This window comes from Berghia stephanieae, chromosome 9 (genome assembly GCF_034508935.2).
Source record: "Berghia stephanieae isolate SIO BIC M18660-M18661 chromosome 9, UCSD_Bste_1.3, whole genome shotgun sequence".
NCBI lineage: Eukaryota > Metazoa > Mollusca > Gastropoda > Nudibranchia > Aeolidiidae > Berghia > Berghia stephanieae.
In genome coordinates, this window is record NC_088368.1 from 25,573,517 (window position 1) to 25,589,797 (window position 16,281).

General features: G+C 32.7%; 1 protein-coding gene across 3 annotated transcripts in view; it reads left to right on the top strand.

The window, feature by feature from the left end:
* The window catches only part of LOC144979927 (neuronal calcium sensor 1-like), a 152,728-nt gene extending 137,007 nt beyond the window's left edge, over positions 1–15,721 (top strand). For 2 of the 3 annotated variants that reach the window (XM_078927218.1, XM_078927219.1), the window contains exon 8: positions 9,869–15,721. In XM_078927218.1, the coding sequence (XP_078783344.1) occupies positions 9,869–9,897 (29 nt within the window). In that variant the 3' untranslated portion in view covers positions 9,898–15,721. Of the gene's footprint in view, positions 1–4,676; positions 4,757–5,856; positions 5,877–9,868 lie in introns of all 3 variants that reach the window. The other variant, XM_078927216.1, reaches the window with a different exon arrangement.
* Positions 15,722–16,281: the final 560 nt, after the last annotated feature.

Below are 16,281 nucleotides of genomic sequence, written 5' to 3' on the forward strand. Positions count from 1 at the left end.
ACCGCCATTTGCATGATTAGTTTTCACTAAAATAAACCAATTGGACTATAAGGGCGAGACATAATTTGTGTGTGGTGTGAGTCATCTGACAAAAATTAAGCTGCTTTTATTTCTATAGTGCGTGCAAAGTCCCGTGTGCCCGGAATATTGCAAATTCCTCCAAAGTTACGAAATGTGGAGGCGTGATTTTTTGCATGCGGGCTTATATTTTAAGTGACAAATGTGCATGTTTAATCCATGTTTGTTATCAGTTTTTTAAATGTAGAATTCACAACGGGAAGCTACGCCTATGGCTTTCAAATATTAAATTGTAACAATTGTTTATGTCAAGTGTGTACAAAATGTACGTTTTGCTGTGTTATTTTTAACTCAATATGGAAATAATAGTGAGTAGTGCAGATGAATCTCGTGAAATGGAAATCATTGGTCAAGCCTGATCAAGCGAGTTTAGCGATCGTTATCACAACAGAACTCACTGTGTATAATATCGTATTGTAAAACATCAAAATATTCACTCATCCCAGACCCTTCGTTCTTTATATACCTTAAAGAAGAAAAAATCTAAAGTATGATACTGATGATGCACAAAAAATCGGCTTAATGTCACTAACAATTCGAGTAAACGAGCCAATTATCATTAAAATCCATCAGAAGGTTGTGACGATATCCACGTCATCGCGTGCACACGGGTTGTGGAACGGACTATAAACACGAAAATAGAAGTGGTGCATGCTACCACACCAACCGATAGCGCAACGCCACTGGGTGCCACTCTGTGAACATGGCTATCTCTAACCTATAAATTTTTAACATGTGCCTTTTCTGTTTTTTAATGGGGTTAAGGTGTGTCTTCTTTGTGAACTCGTCTATGAATATTTTACTGTGAATTTCTGCCCAAAGCCATACACATGATCACACAGTAGTCTTTGTTAGCGTATCACTTGACATTTCATAAAAATTGCATCGCAATACAAAATGGCGATCACCAAAATATAGTGAACAAGGTAACAAGTGATCTCATTTGTTGAACAAAATGAATACAACTCATTGCTAATTTTCTTTGTGTTGTCGTCACCATATGAAGTATTCTTCTTTTTTGATCAGTGCAAAGCCTTCGTAAACTTATAGCCTGACACTGGGACTTATCTTTTGAAGTGAGCTACAAATTAATACACCGCATAGTGAGTTGTCGTTGGTAGTGCTCAAAGAAAATATTGATCCCATTAATTGATCTATGGAATACAACTCACGATTGTTTTTGTTTTTTGTCTAGAATACTTGTCTTTTGACATAATTTTTTATTTGTTCGGTGTAAGACAGGCTATGGATAGAACGAAATTGACGTCACTCAGCTTTGTTATTGTTTTTACTCAGTCATTTTATGAGTAGTTTTCACTAAATTGTATTAATCAGACTATAAATCTTTAAGATTTACACATAGTTTTGTGTGATGGTACCAAATATCCGGCTGGCACAGTTTTTAATTGAACGCAATGCATCAATAAGTTTACGAAAGCTACGGTCAGTGTCAGGCTGTAAATTTACCAAGGCTACTATCACACATCCTTTAATTACAATATTGTTTTACTTAAATGCATTTCTATTAAAAGTACAATAAATGATTTCTTTGAAAAAACTCCAAATTATACTTTCGAATATTTTATATGCTTATTTTGAAGGTAATAGGGAATAAAAGTCTGATGTCAAAAATTAATTTACAATCATTTCACGTGCATGTTGCATTCTTCCGAAGGATTGTATATATACCTATCTTGTGTAATTGGTCTTCTTGTTTCAGAGAGATAACATCTTATCCTCTCGAGACTAAATACTTGCTGGTAGTCAATAAAGATCATCAAATCCTCACTCTTTTAAGAGTTTTGGAAAACCAGCCTTGATATTTTTGAAGGACGAGTTTTCTAGCCAAATCTTAAACTCGTGTTTTTACAGAGTTAGGCAGTGTTGAATTAATGCCCTGATACATGATTTTGTTTCATTAGATTTTTAAAATCTAAAATATTGCCTTTCCATGCGTCAGCCAAAAAAGATGGATGAGTCCCTACAATAAGAAAAAGTCCAAGATGGAAAGAAAATTAAATCATTTATCCTTCGTTGTTTTGTTCGTTTCATGCAAACGCTATAAGAACCGAGATAATGAACTCCGCCAACATTAACCTCACGGTTCTGAAGGACTGTTTTTTTAAGTTAAAAGTAGTGAATAATAACCATTCTTATTTACCAACACACACACAAAATAATTCAAGATACTATTAAGACCAAGGACACTTAAATGAACAAGCAAGAAGTCGTCATGATAGCCAAGTCATTTGCTGCAAGAAAGAGATAATAACAATGTGAAATTTAAGTAAGCTTCAATTTAATTACGAAAACAGATAAAATGGACTTTTCGGGTTTCCTTTTTATCAACAAACAGGATGAATGAAACACTACATATGAATGAGATAATGAGCAGCAGCATTTACATTGCAAGAAAAAGATGAAGTTAAAATGGTACCTCATAAAGCAGTGGACTATAAACAATAGTCTTTAAAAGATTCAGCAAAGAAGATAAGAATGACACAAGTACTTTGTAAAGCGCTTTAAGAACGATAAGTGGATATTGCTTAATATCAAAGCTCAAGGTTTTTACTGCAAGAAAGAGATGAAGTCAATATCGTACGTCATAAAGCAGTGAACTGTCAACGGTAAATTTAAACACGATTCAGGATTGAAGATGAAAAATGACACAAGTACTGCAAGAAAGAGATGAAGTCAATATCGTACATCATAAAGCAGTGAACTGTCAACGGTAGATTGAAACAAGATTCAGGATTGAAGATGAAAAATGACACAAGTACTGCAAGAAAGAGATGAAGTCAATATCGTACATCATAAAGCAGTAAACTGTCAACGGTAGATTGAAACAAGATTCAGGATTGAAGTTGAAAAATGACACAAGTACTGCAAGAAAGAGGGGAAGTTAATATTTACTTCATAAAGCAATGAACTGTTAATGGTAGTGTTAAACAAGATTGAGGATGCATGGAAATAATGCGCGTTCAAAGAACATTTAGGGATAAACCACCATTTTCAGGTATTACTTACAATGGAAACAATGACATCTGATTAGATAATACCTACAATCTGGAAAGAATAGAAAAGGCTATTGGCCGAGATAAGTTGCATTGGATGTGAAGGTTGCATCCCACAAGTTCCCCTATGACCATCCGGTCACGGAAATGAGTTGGTGATAGAGTGAGGAAAGGGCAATGAAAAAAAAACAGTTTGAAATAGAAAGTTATTCTTTCGTAAAGACAAGAGATAAATGTGACCGGGACAGCAACATCATCATCATCATCATCATCATCATCATCATCATCATCATCATCATCATCATCTGCCTTTTTAGGTCCTCCTGAAATATAAGATGTCACGAAAGCTAGTGAGGCTTACATATATACTTGTATAAGTCATCCGTTTGCCTAATGTGTTTTCTATAATATTTTTGTAAGACTTTTCCGTGAATTGAGTTATTAAAATTGCAGCAGCTATAATTGTATCCTTGGCTTTACACAAAATGTTTACTCTTACAATGTAGAGAGAATGTTGCTTTTATCAATTTCTCATTATTTGTCTAATCATAAAACAAGTCATTTTTTTTCAGAATTTTGACGGGTAATGGTTTTTAAAAAATTAGGAATCTCATTAAATTTCCCCAACACAATGATATTGTTTAAAATGAATTTGAATTATCTATACATAAACTCAGTTTTTGTTGTCAATCATGCCCCATGTTACAAGATTTAGGCGATCTCTCACGTGTTGTGATGTCTGTCAGGTTCGAATGAAATTGGAGACGGCATGTAAGATGGTATAAGAAGACATTCGCATTGTTTTTATCTCTTTGAACAATTCTGATTGTCGAACAGGTTCACATACAATGATTCCTTGTTCCTTTTTTTCTTTTACAAATAATTAAAGGCTATCCTCACAGGACAATTATTGTGCACAATCCATGGTTTTGGTGAGGGTTTATGTTCAATATTCCATTCAATTTAGAGTTAAATAAGTAGAAAGCTTCCCTCATGAAAAATTATTTTGTCTTTCAGCTCTTTTAATCATTAGACTTTCCCCAAAGTTGCTGGTATATTTATTTAACAATGAATTCTGAGTCAACAGTCAATATAAATCTGTTGTCAATACTTTTATTCAGGATTCATAATACATTTTGACAACATTGCCGTACACTGTCAAACACAAAGCGTAGCATTTTGTCCATAAAACATTACTTTAAATATTGAAGGTGACCATTTTATCATCATGTTATTAGAGATCCTTTTAATTAATTCATATTCTTTAAAAGCTTTCTGGTTAATTAATGCCTTGGCAAAAAGGACAATCTAAAATAGGTACGAAACGTTACTTTTTCGTCTGAACGCTACTTTTTAGATAATAAATCATTGATGACGTAAAAGCGCAATCGTTCAGGGATTGGAAAAGATAAATGTATTTACAATGATACAAAATTTGTAACATTAATATGTCATGTAAATAAAGATATGGGATATAAAAATAAGCAAGGTTCTAAGAAAACAGTCAATTAAAATTGGAAATCAGCAGAATCTATTCCTTTAAAACGAAACCACTTAATGTATTTTTTCATCATTATCAATCAGATCTATATCTTTTTGGAATCACTTACGAACCACAAAAACGTCCTGAAGAGGTTTAGTAGGAACACGGCGGGCTGCAACAGGTGACCAATGTCCAATTCCTATTATAATATCAGTGTGTAGCTAGTTACCCATTTATCTTATTTGGCCTGATCACTAGTTGTGTATCAAATCACGAACTGATAAACCAGTTATATACATTTCTTGTACACCAAATGGGGTAAGATTTAATTTACAAACTAGAATTTCATGTCATTCCCAAACGCGGTTAGTTTAACGGGAAACGTTTGTAAAATTATTTTATCATACTCCACATTATCTCAAATATGAGTAATGAAATATTTAATTTGGTGCTCTTTTTTAGTCACGAAATATTTCTAAAGCAAAATTACTCTTGCAAATATTTGAAAGAGAATAATAATGATAAAACCACAATGGTAAAGCAAAAAAAATACTTTGGTTCTGATGATATCCTCTCATAACAGTTTTTAGGAACGTAGCAAAATATGGAAGAAAACACATCGTTTAACAGTTAATTATACTTGAACTTTAGTCTCTTTTCAAACATTGAATTGAGCACTTAAAATTGTAATGACTAAAGTTAACATCTGATTCTGATTGGTTGGGTAGTTTTTATAACTTGTTGACGATGTACAAGATACGACATGCTTGACATGGATATATTCTGAACATATTTTGGCATGATAATTGATGTGACAGAAATGTAAGGCGGAAATAAAATTTCTTACAATAATATTATTTGAAACATTGGTTTCAAATGTTTTTGATTGCTTTAGTTCAACACTAAATGATGCTGGGTGAAACGTGAATAATATTACTAATTTAAAGTTTAAGATTCAAGAATCAGAGATGTCTTTAAAAATATTATCTCGTTCTCCGTCACCCCCTCTTTCTCTCTCTCTTTCTCTCTCTATCTCTCTCTCTCTCTTTTCTCTCTATTTATCTATCTATCTACCTCTCTCTTTCTCTATCTACATATGCAGCTAAATTAGCTATAACGAAAAATTAGTTAATCTCATGGCTTTGAGTATGAAATAGAATGATTGCAAATTACGTCTATGTTGATTATTCAAAGGGATTAAAAATATTTTGATGCTATGACTAGTTAGATTTTTTAAAAATTGAACAAAATTAAATATTATAGAATGTTCTCCTATTACAGCGAATGATATTGATCAGTGGGTGAGTAACTTCGTAATAAAGCCAGTTTTAACTCTCAAAGTGTATCAAACAAACTTCATCGGACAGGTTCCATTATCGGTAACCTCATATCACCATAATTTTATTCGCTCCCTGTAGGAGATATTTATCCCTATTCACATGTAAGATTGATTCTCTTAAGGAGACGTATTTGTATATAAATATAACATTAAAATCACATTTATTTTAATATTCAACAAAGTTTTGTATTTCTCGAGCACTCGCCACACCCAAACTGATGCACTATGAATTTTTAAAAAATTAAAAATTAAGCCAGAAAACTAGTTATTGATCCTTATACTGTCAAAATCTCTCAAGCCTGGACCTTAAAGAAGTATAATACCAATTTAATAATACCATCATTAATAGGTGGACACACCCTTAGAAAGAATGACTTCATTATAACAAAGAAAGTATTGGACTGGAACCCTCAGGGAAGAAGATCAAAGTGAAGACCGCGGGGAACACGGGGAAGAGTTAAAAAAGCTACTGTAATATACAGAGAAATGATAAGATAAATATCTGAACAAGTGTGTATGAAAGGTGCCAGCTTTACGTGTACCCTTGTGAAGAATATAGGTATTAAAATTGTCCCAGCTATTGGAAGCCTCTGTGGTGTAATGGTGTAGCACGTCTGACTGGTAATCAGAAGGTCTGAGGTTCGATACTAACCAGTCGAGGTAGACTTATTTTTTGGGATGGATTTTTTTCCTGTATTTTACTTTCTTGCTTTGTCTGGTACCTTTCATACACACTTGTTCAGATCTTTATCTTCCACTGGTGCCCGCTTCCTGGATTCGTAATTTGATATTTATTTCAGAAATGATAAGACATGGAACGAGATAAAAAAAAGAGTTATCTCTAGATAGAGAGGGATGGAAACTGTTTGTCTGTGAAAAAATGCATTGATGATAATGATGATGATAAGCAATAGAACTACTATCGGTTAAATTTAAACAAATAACGAAATGCGACCGTTGGCACCCATCGCTCTTTAAAATTGAGGTTTTATCGAACTAATCTCCTTTGTATCACTTGCATACCATTAGAATTGTCACATTGATTAATGATTACTACCATCGCTCTATTTGTTTTAGTTCTGTTTCTGTTTTGCTTTTGTATTATTTTTTGTTTTGTTTTTAATTTGTTGTATGTTGTATACTAGTGATGATTTTCCTTGTATTCTTCTTCTGTTATGTCTGTAGGTGTTTCAGGTATATGCTTGTGTAAAAAAAATAGTTCTGTTTTGTTTGTTTATTTGTTGTTCTTTAGTTAAAGTGTTTTGTTTTCTTTTGTTATTTTCATTAGTGGATCAAGATTTATTTTTCTCGTGTGTTTTTTTTTTTTCGATATAAAATTAACAAATAATGTAAAATTCAATTCGATATGATGCAAATTTGGCATACTAGTGCTTCGCGAAGCACAACTATCCCTGGAATGACCTCTGGAAGATTTTCATTTATCTTGAACACTGTGGTCTATCAATATAATACTCAGATTGAGTCAGATTATTCCAGGTTTGAGTCCGCTTTGGACGACCCAAAGTTGGTTCCTTGGAATAGACTCTTTACTCAAATTTTCTCACCATTTTAACATACACATTAGGCAATTGCCCTATAACATTAGCTTTATTTCTTCTTAAAATACCCAAAGAGACAAATTATTTTAATATATTCCAATGTATCTTAACTATGGGTAATAAATTACGATAATCTTTTAAAGTCAGGAATCATTTCCAAAATAAAACTAACTCTTAAAAGTGTTTGAAAAGGAATAACGATACAGCCAATGTGGTAAAGCAAAAAATACTCTGTTTAGATAAATTTTGTTTTGATAGCATCCCCTCATAACAATACATTATTTGCCCTACTTGTTTAGAGATACTGTTGCCCAAGCGCCATTTGTAAAGCCATATGAGTACCTTGGGTGAATATTGCGCTTATTATTTCAGGATAGCGGCTTTAAGACAAGTAGATTGTGTTTCTTCAATTTACAAATAGGTCTTTTATGAAGAAATTTATATTTCTAAATACCACAATTAAGAAATATATTATAAAGGATTTTGTTGACTCGATAGCAATAGGGTTCTATTGGAGCATGGTGATTTAAGTTAATGTATATATATATATATATATATATATATATATATATATATATATATATATATATATATATATATATATCTGTGTGTGTGCACATATATATATATATATATATATATATATATATATATATATATATATATTAATGCTCTCATCTCTTGTGTTTTGGCCTACGACGTTATTACTCTTACAAAGATAGGCCCTGGAGTTACAACATTGCAATAGTGACAGGAAACTCAACTTTGATTAATCGTAACATTATCGCTGATCCCAATGTATTGCGATTACCCGGAGTGGACTGTTTATATATATATATATATATTTATATATATATATATATATATATATATATATATATATTCTCAATATCCTAGCAAATATCATATGTTAAACTGCACGAATCATCAAATTTATGTCACCACTTGACTCTTTGACTATTTTAGTTTGATTCCATTTCAATTTGGCCCTTGCTTTTATCTGCTCTTGCACGAATTATTTTTTTCACACAATATCATTGCTTTCATCCTTTTACTTGGATTATCTTGCACATTGCCATCAATTATTAATCGATGCACGTCTTGTTTTTCAATTAACAAATCTTCTTAAATTCTAAACCCCATCTCTTCCATAAAATTATTTTTTATCTCCACCACAGCCACCACCACCACCACTACCACAACCACCACCGCCACCATCATCATCATCATCATCATCATCATCATCATCATCATCATCATCATCATCATCATCATCATCATCATCATTAACATTATCATGGAAATGGAGTTGTTTATATAACGCCAAATCATGAACTTAAGAGTAACATATGACACTTGTACAGTCAAATTGATTAACTCTCTCCTTCCCAGCCATTTTCAGGATTTACCCAAAACTTCACACCCAACTAGCACAAAATATATTTTGTATCACTCAAACACAATTGCAGTTATTTCTTATGATACATAGATCTAATTTCTTTCGCAAAACATGCTCTACAACACACTGTTCATTGTCTTTAAATTTTATGATATACAAAAGAAATTTGAATAATGAAAACGTTGGTTGTATCGTTACGAATGTGAAGATTTTCGTATAGCTGGTAAGGAGAGGTTTAAAGGAAACAATGTCACATGGCCGGAACTTATCAATAAGAACCAGTTTCAGTAGTTGAAATATTCATTTTTGTTGTACATGTGTAACATATAGCAGTACAATCATCGCAATATTATTTTACAATAGTTATCATCTTATATAAACTATCATCAAAAATCATATGGGGAAAAGAAGTCGTGTAATCTAATTATACTTTTTTAACGTTTTGAAACGTCTGCAACAAATTAGATTTTATAGGTTGTATAGTGTCAAATTCAAAAATGAAATTTATATAGAACTAGTGCCACAAAAATAGAATTGTGTTCTTTTTATATTTGAATGTATATAAATGTTACACTTTTAAAATGAAAAAAAAAAATAAAAGTTGTTTGGAAGTAACACACGTTTATATTCTAAACTGAAATTATTACAAAGTAAGAAATCATTTTATAAGCTACATCTTTAAAATATTTTTAATTAATTCATGTAATTGAAAATAACCCTAGTTCAAAAACATTTACAATGTATTTCCATTTTTCTCTTCACGATGGCTTTGGTGTTTTCTATAATAATTTTCTAGACGGTTTTATATTTATTTCCTTAAAAGATTTTCTTATCAGATTGTTCACGTTAAATTCGTTTCTGCTTAGACTGAATGAATGATTCAAGTTTTGAATGATACTTGTCCCTTTAATTAATTTGCTTTTTATTTTAATGCATGATGCATTTTTATTTCTATTTTTCCTTTTTCGTTCTTTTTTTCTCCCATTTCACTTTTAGACTTTCCCGGTGGAGCTGTAACACAATGACGTCACACACTGAACACAGTTGCTAGCTGATGCTGACGAATGATTTCATGCCCTTACTTTTCCTTTCCTCGTTCATCTTTCGAAAATGGTGCACGGCGGAGCTATGACAATAATAATGCTCTCCTTTTGACATTTCACGGTTTTATCAATCTTATCTGATAAAAACCAATGGGAAAAGAATAAAATTTTAACATAGATGTGATCAGCGTCTCCAAATGGTATTATATGGGAATGAATTAATTGGATCTCTAAAAATTGAATCTAACGTTAGAGTGCAAAAATACGAACTTTAGGCCTTTTGCAATGTAAAATAATTGTATTAATCGCCATCTTAGGAAGGGGAAATTATCCCAAACTTTCATATATTTGATTAAATGAATAACAATGTGAAATTGAATGTAATCTTCAATTTCATAATCGAAAACAGATAATGGCAACGTTTCGGATTTACCATTTATCAACAAAACAGGATGAATGAAACACTACAGACGTCTGTCGTGTTTCATTCATACTGTTTTGTGGATAAAGGGGAAACCCGAAACGTCCACATTATCTGTTTTTGTTTATTAAATTGAAGATTACATTCAATTTCACATTGTTATTTATTTGTTCGAGCTTCAAGCAGCAACAGTTACATTACTCATAATACGTATCTGGTTATAATTACATTTTCCCCCAACATAGACGTCTATAGTTAATTCCGATATAATACCATTTACAGACCGTGGTTCATATATAACTATCCACATCTTCACAATGAAGGTCGACATTATGTGGCAGATGTATATGAACTTTCCCTTTTTTTTTTTGTATCCTGAATGAGCTTCGGGTATTGGTGATGTTACCCTTTTGGGAAAAAGGACTTAATTAACATTTATTCATCTATGTTAAATATAATGATTTATTGTTTCCTGATGTCGGTATATCCTATTTTAAAAATATTTTATTGTCCATATAATGTGTATATTGTATTAAAATACGAATTGATTCACCGCCTTAAATTGGTATCATTTGGAAGTCAATGAACTGAGTTTTAAGATAGATTAATGATAATTAGGAACTTAGTATACAAAGAAATAAATTTGAATAGTTATATAAGGCATTTCCGTGGATTTTCCATGTTCAATGCGCTTCAGAATGATTTATTTAATCCCAACAGGCCACAAGGAACATTATTTCCGTTTCATACAGTACAGTACGCCTGTTATATTATATAGTTTGTACTAACACTTACAATATCTGTTACTGCCTACAGCCAGGTATTCGTTCTCATCTAAATCGAGTTGGGAAATGCATGTAAAGTGCCTTACCCAAGGACTCACGATTAGAACAATAATTTTTCACCTTCACTGTCACCCATCTGTACACTGTCTACGCTTAACATTGCTTGACCTTTGTGTCAATACTAGACACCGTAGCACTGAGCCACACAATGTTCCATGACAGGAACGAATGTAATTTCGTTAATTGAAAAAGATTCAATGTTTGTAATTTAAGTAGTTTTGACCCCCATACAAAAGTTTAGGAGTCTTATTTTCAAAATCCTCAATGAGCACCTCAGAGAAGGATGGGGCCCTTCTGTAAAAGCGATATGATTTATATTCATTTACCTCTGTTAAATATAATATACTATTTCAAAATCCTCAATAGGCACATAAGAGAAGAATGGGGCCCTTCTGAAAAAGAGATATAATTTATATTCATATCCCTATGTGCAAAACAAAAATATAACACATACTATTTCGTGGTGTATCATACAAACCTATTCGCATTTTTATTAATTTATTCGCAATCACACCGTAACATCACACAGCATGTTTTAGCAACCTCAAAACTGACAGTTAAAAAAGTCACTTTTTAAAGACATTTGTTGTCAATTCACGTTATGTATGTAGTTTAAGAGAACTATTATACTTACATTGTTTGCCTTTTACTATCAATAGGTGGTACACATTTAATTAGACTAGGTCATCGGTTATTAATCTAATTGCGATAATGACGGGCTCAGATATTTTGTATTGCCTTGTATCAAAATGTCTTCAAGGTGAAATAAAGCCCTAGAATTTGACTGAAAACCCTTGAAAAGCGAAGGAAAAACGCAATTTCATGTCAACAGTTACTTTTTTCTGACAGCAAATCTGCTTTCTTTGCTTTATTGGAATAGTCACAAAACGTGATATTAAAAGCTAGGGGAAATAACTGCATTAAGAAGAACTTGAATGATATATTTTATCAAAATATTGGATTGTCGCACTTGATTGATAAAACCTTGGATTTTATTTTTAAATTTATTTTTTTTAAAAACTTAACTCCTGCAAACACACTTTAAAAAACTTGGTGATGTTACCAGATCTTTCTGTTGTCGTTATTTTGATACCACTTGTGAAGAAACCCAAGCATGAAGGTAGTTTATCCTCCGTGGAGAATGTCAGAGTGGTATAACTTTGCTTTAAAAACACTTTCTTTTCCTTCTAAAATCAATAGGTGGTACACATTTCATAAAACTGGGTCATCAGTTATTAATCTAATTGCGAAAATGACGGGCTCAGATATTTTGTATTGCCGTGTACGTGTCAAGGGCTGTCAAAATGTCTTCAAGGTTAAATAAAGCGCTAGAATATGACATAAATACCTTGAAAAGCGAAGGAAAAACGTTATTTTGTGACAATTGTAACTTTTTTTATGATATCAAATCTGCTTTCTATGTTGTATTGAAAGTGAAGGGAAATAACTGCATTTAAAAGAACTCGAATAATATATTTTCTCAAAATATTGGATGTCGCCCTTAATTGATAGGATATTGGCTTTTCATTTTTGAACATTATTTTTTTAAACTTACCTCAAGCATAAAAACATAAAAATTATGCCAAATGAAAGATCTTTCTGTTGTCGTTATTTTGATACCACTTGTGAAGAAACCCAAGCATGAAAGTAGTTAAGCCTCCGTGGAGAATGCCAGAGGGGTATAACTTGGCTTTAAAAACACTGTAATTTCTGATGAAAGGTGTCCAAAGTGAATCAATTAACCTACATTTCCAGCAACACTAATCAAATTTGATATTTTTAAAAAGAAGATGATTATCAATTTTGAATTGTGCTAGAAATTTATTCCTAGTTTAATTTTGAATTGTGCTAGAAATTTGTTCCTAAGTTTAATTATGAAGGAGATGTTGGCAGTTTTAAAAGACCGATATTTGAGACGTCAAAATCGCGCAGTTTGTAGTAGCTCCTATAATTAGATAAATTTCGAGCTTCAAACATTATTTACAGTTTGAGCCTTTTAGTCTAATTTTGTTCAACGAAGAATATTTTTAGCCTCATTTTTTAACTATTTGGCTCTATACCTATTTCTTGGTATCTCGTCAAGCCCACAGTAATATCAGTAATTAATACTCGTCCATGGGTTACACCGTGGCCTTCGTAAACTCAAGGCCTGATACTGACCAAAAAATGGGGATGATCTGTATTTATTACCATGTGCTCAAGGCCATGGTTCACATTTCAAAATGTGCTCAAAGTGACCTACATAGTGAAAAGTAGTCACATTGTGAGAAATTTCCAACGTCACAATTGGTCAATTGGCTCAGAATGGCTCATTGGCATGTTTACAACTTTCATAAACAAAGCAGCGTGTTTACATTTATTGAGAAATGTCCAATCGTTTTACAGCAACGAATCATGTGATCGATGACTATGTTGGACAAAACATGAATACAGATCGCTCCCATTACGCCACAAAAGAAACGATGATTATCAAAAAAAAAGTGAGTTATTGTTAGAATTACTCAAGGAAACAAATGGTTTCATTGGCTCATCATCAGAGCTTGTTGCTCCAACACTGAACACACTCCACAGCATCTGTGGAGCAGCAGACTCTTAGGTCATGGTCAGTGCAGCTGGGCCCATCCTGGCATTTTCTAAGGATGTGCTCCATCGTCTGCTCTGAGTATCCACATGTGCGCAAGCTAGTCTCAGTCAGCCCCCCACCCACACTTTTTCATGCTTCCAGCTGTTCTCCCAATTTTTGCCCGTGCTCTGTTCAGTGTTACCCATTCATTCCTGGGGAGATCAGTTAAGTAGGGCAGTTCTTCTCTCGGATCTTTCATTGGCTGAGCTATTGATTACAACTCACAATTAACTTTTCTCGTGATCTTCGTCTTCTTCCATGACGACATTTGTTTAGTTTGTATCGGGCTTTTAGTTAACGAAGGCTACGGTTACATCCCAGCCGTCACCAACCCTCTCAAAACAGGATTTTATCGGAGTTAACAAAGATTGATTTAATTATAGAAATAATAAGACTTAGGTTAGGGTAAAAGTTTTACTACAGAAAATACACAAATTTACTTGAAGTAACAAAAGGCTAGAATGTTAGATCGCAATTTTCGTAAGAAATCATTACCTAAAGTAATCAATGCAAAATTTTCACATTTCTGTTTTACCGAAGTGAATGGACAAAATTACTTAAAGTAACAAATGCTAAAATGTCACATTTCTGTTTCCTTTAATCATAAATTTACATTTTAGCATCCGGATCACCCTATCAAGATTGATTCAAGTTTTTACAACTTTTGATAGAAGGACAGCTGAGGAAAACTAGAAAAATACGCGCCAATAATCTGACTATAATATCCTAACAACCATAATCATCATCATCATCATCATCATCATCATCATCATCATCATCATCATCATCATCATCGTCAGCATCATCATCATCATCATCATCATCATGATCATCATCATCATCATCATCATCATCATCATCATCATCATCATCATCATCATCATCATCTTCATCATCACCAGCATCGTCGTCGTCGTCATCATAATCACCATCATCATAATGTTACTTCATCTCATATTATCAATGTTGTTTCATTTCATATTTTTTTAAAATCTTTATCTCATTCTTCATCGTTTTCAACAATGAAATACTTATTTTCCATGATTTTTTATTGTGAATGAAACTATCTTTCACTTTGGTCAAATTTCCAATAAAAATCCATTCCTATCTATTTTGAATTATGTTACAATTAACCGCGTTACATTGGTGCAATTTTGAAAATAGAAAATATATAACGATAAAAGAGAAATTCCTACTTAATTAGAAAAGATCTTTTTTCTTTACCTTTCAGTCGTAAACAAAATCTCAACATTTATAGGATGATACCAGTTATCCAGTCAAAAATAAATAAATATTAAAAGATGAATTTGTCATCGGCATATCTCAAAACAAAATTACCATGAAATCTATAATATTCATCTGTTATTGACTGCTACAATAAAAAGAATCTTTGTCTATTTTTAAACGTTCGCTTAAAACATATTTGTTTCGATTTTAGTAGATGGTATGAGAAGCAAGATAGGTTTGGTTTGTGTTGTGTGTTGTGTTGTGTGTGTGTGTATGTGTGTGTGTGTGTGTGCTTGTGTGTGTGAATGAGTATGTTTCAGCCAAAGTAATTTGTAATTTAAGCGCTTAGAGTCTGGTGTCTCGGAGTTATAGCGCTATATAAGTTTTCAGCATTATTATTATTATTATTACATCTTTTTATATCTGAGTAAAATTTAAAGGTTACCCAAGAAACTAAATTTAAAGTTAACAAGCTCATAAATACGAAATGTCTCGCCTTCTGCAGTTATAAACTCTATTATCTATTCTCCTCTATAAAGACCATATCATAGAAAGAAATTATGGAGCATGCACCTGGTGTCAATAACGATATAATAAGAAAGTGTGTAAGAACAGTGTAAAACAAAGCAGGAAAGAAAAATCTAAAAATAAAATATCCCCAGTCGAGGTAGACTGGTTTTTGGGACTGTTTATTGTTTCTTGTGATATTTCTTTATTCCTTTGTATGGCATAATAGGGCATAAACACCTATCAGATCCTTAACCATCTCCTTACCAGCCACTTTCAATATTCCCCCCCCCCCCCAAACTTCACACCCAACTAACATAAAATAGATTTTTTATCACTCAGACACAATAGCAGCACGTTCTTGTGATACATAATTTCTTAAGGAAAACATGCTCTACAACACACTGTTCATTTTCTTTACATTTTATGATGTACAAGAAGAGAAATTTGAATAAGAAAAATGTTGGTTTTATCGTAACAAATGTGACGATTTCCCTATAGTTGGTAAGGAGAGGGTTAATACAGAGTTAAAGAGTATGAATCCAACGCTTCTGCTTTCAAAACCTGAGATGACTCGGTCGGACGACAACTTGAATATTGGGCACTCCTATTGATAAGCAAGTTTGTCCCGATAGCTCAGTTGGTAAATCACTCGCTTTGCAATCAAATGTACCGAGATCGATCCCGGATGCAGATTTTTTTTCTGACCCCCCCCCCCCCCCCCCCTGTCCACCAAGCAGTGA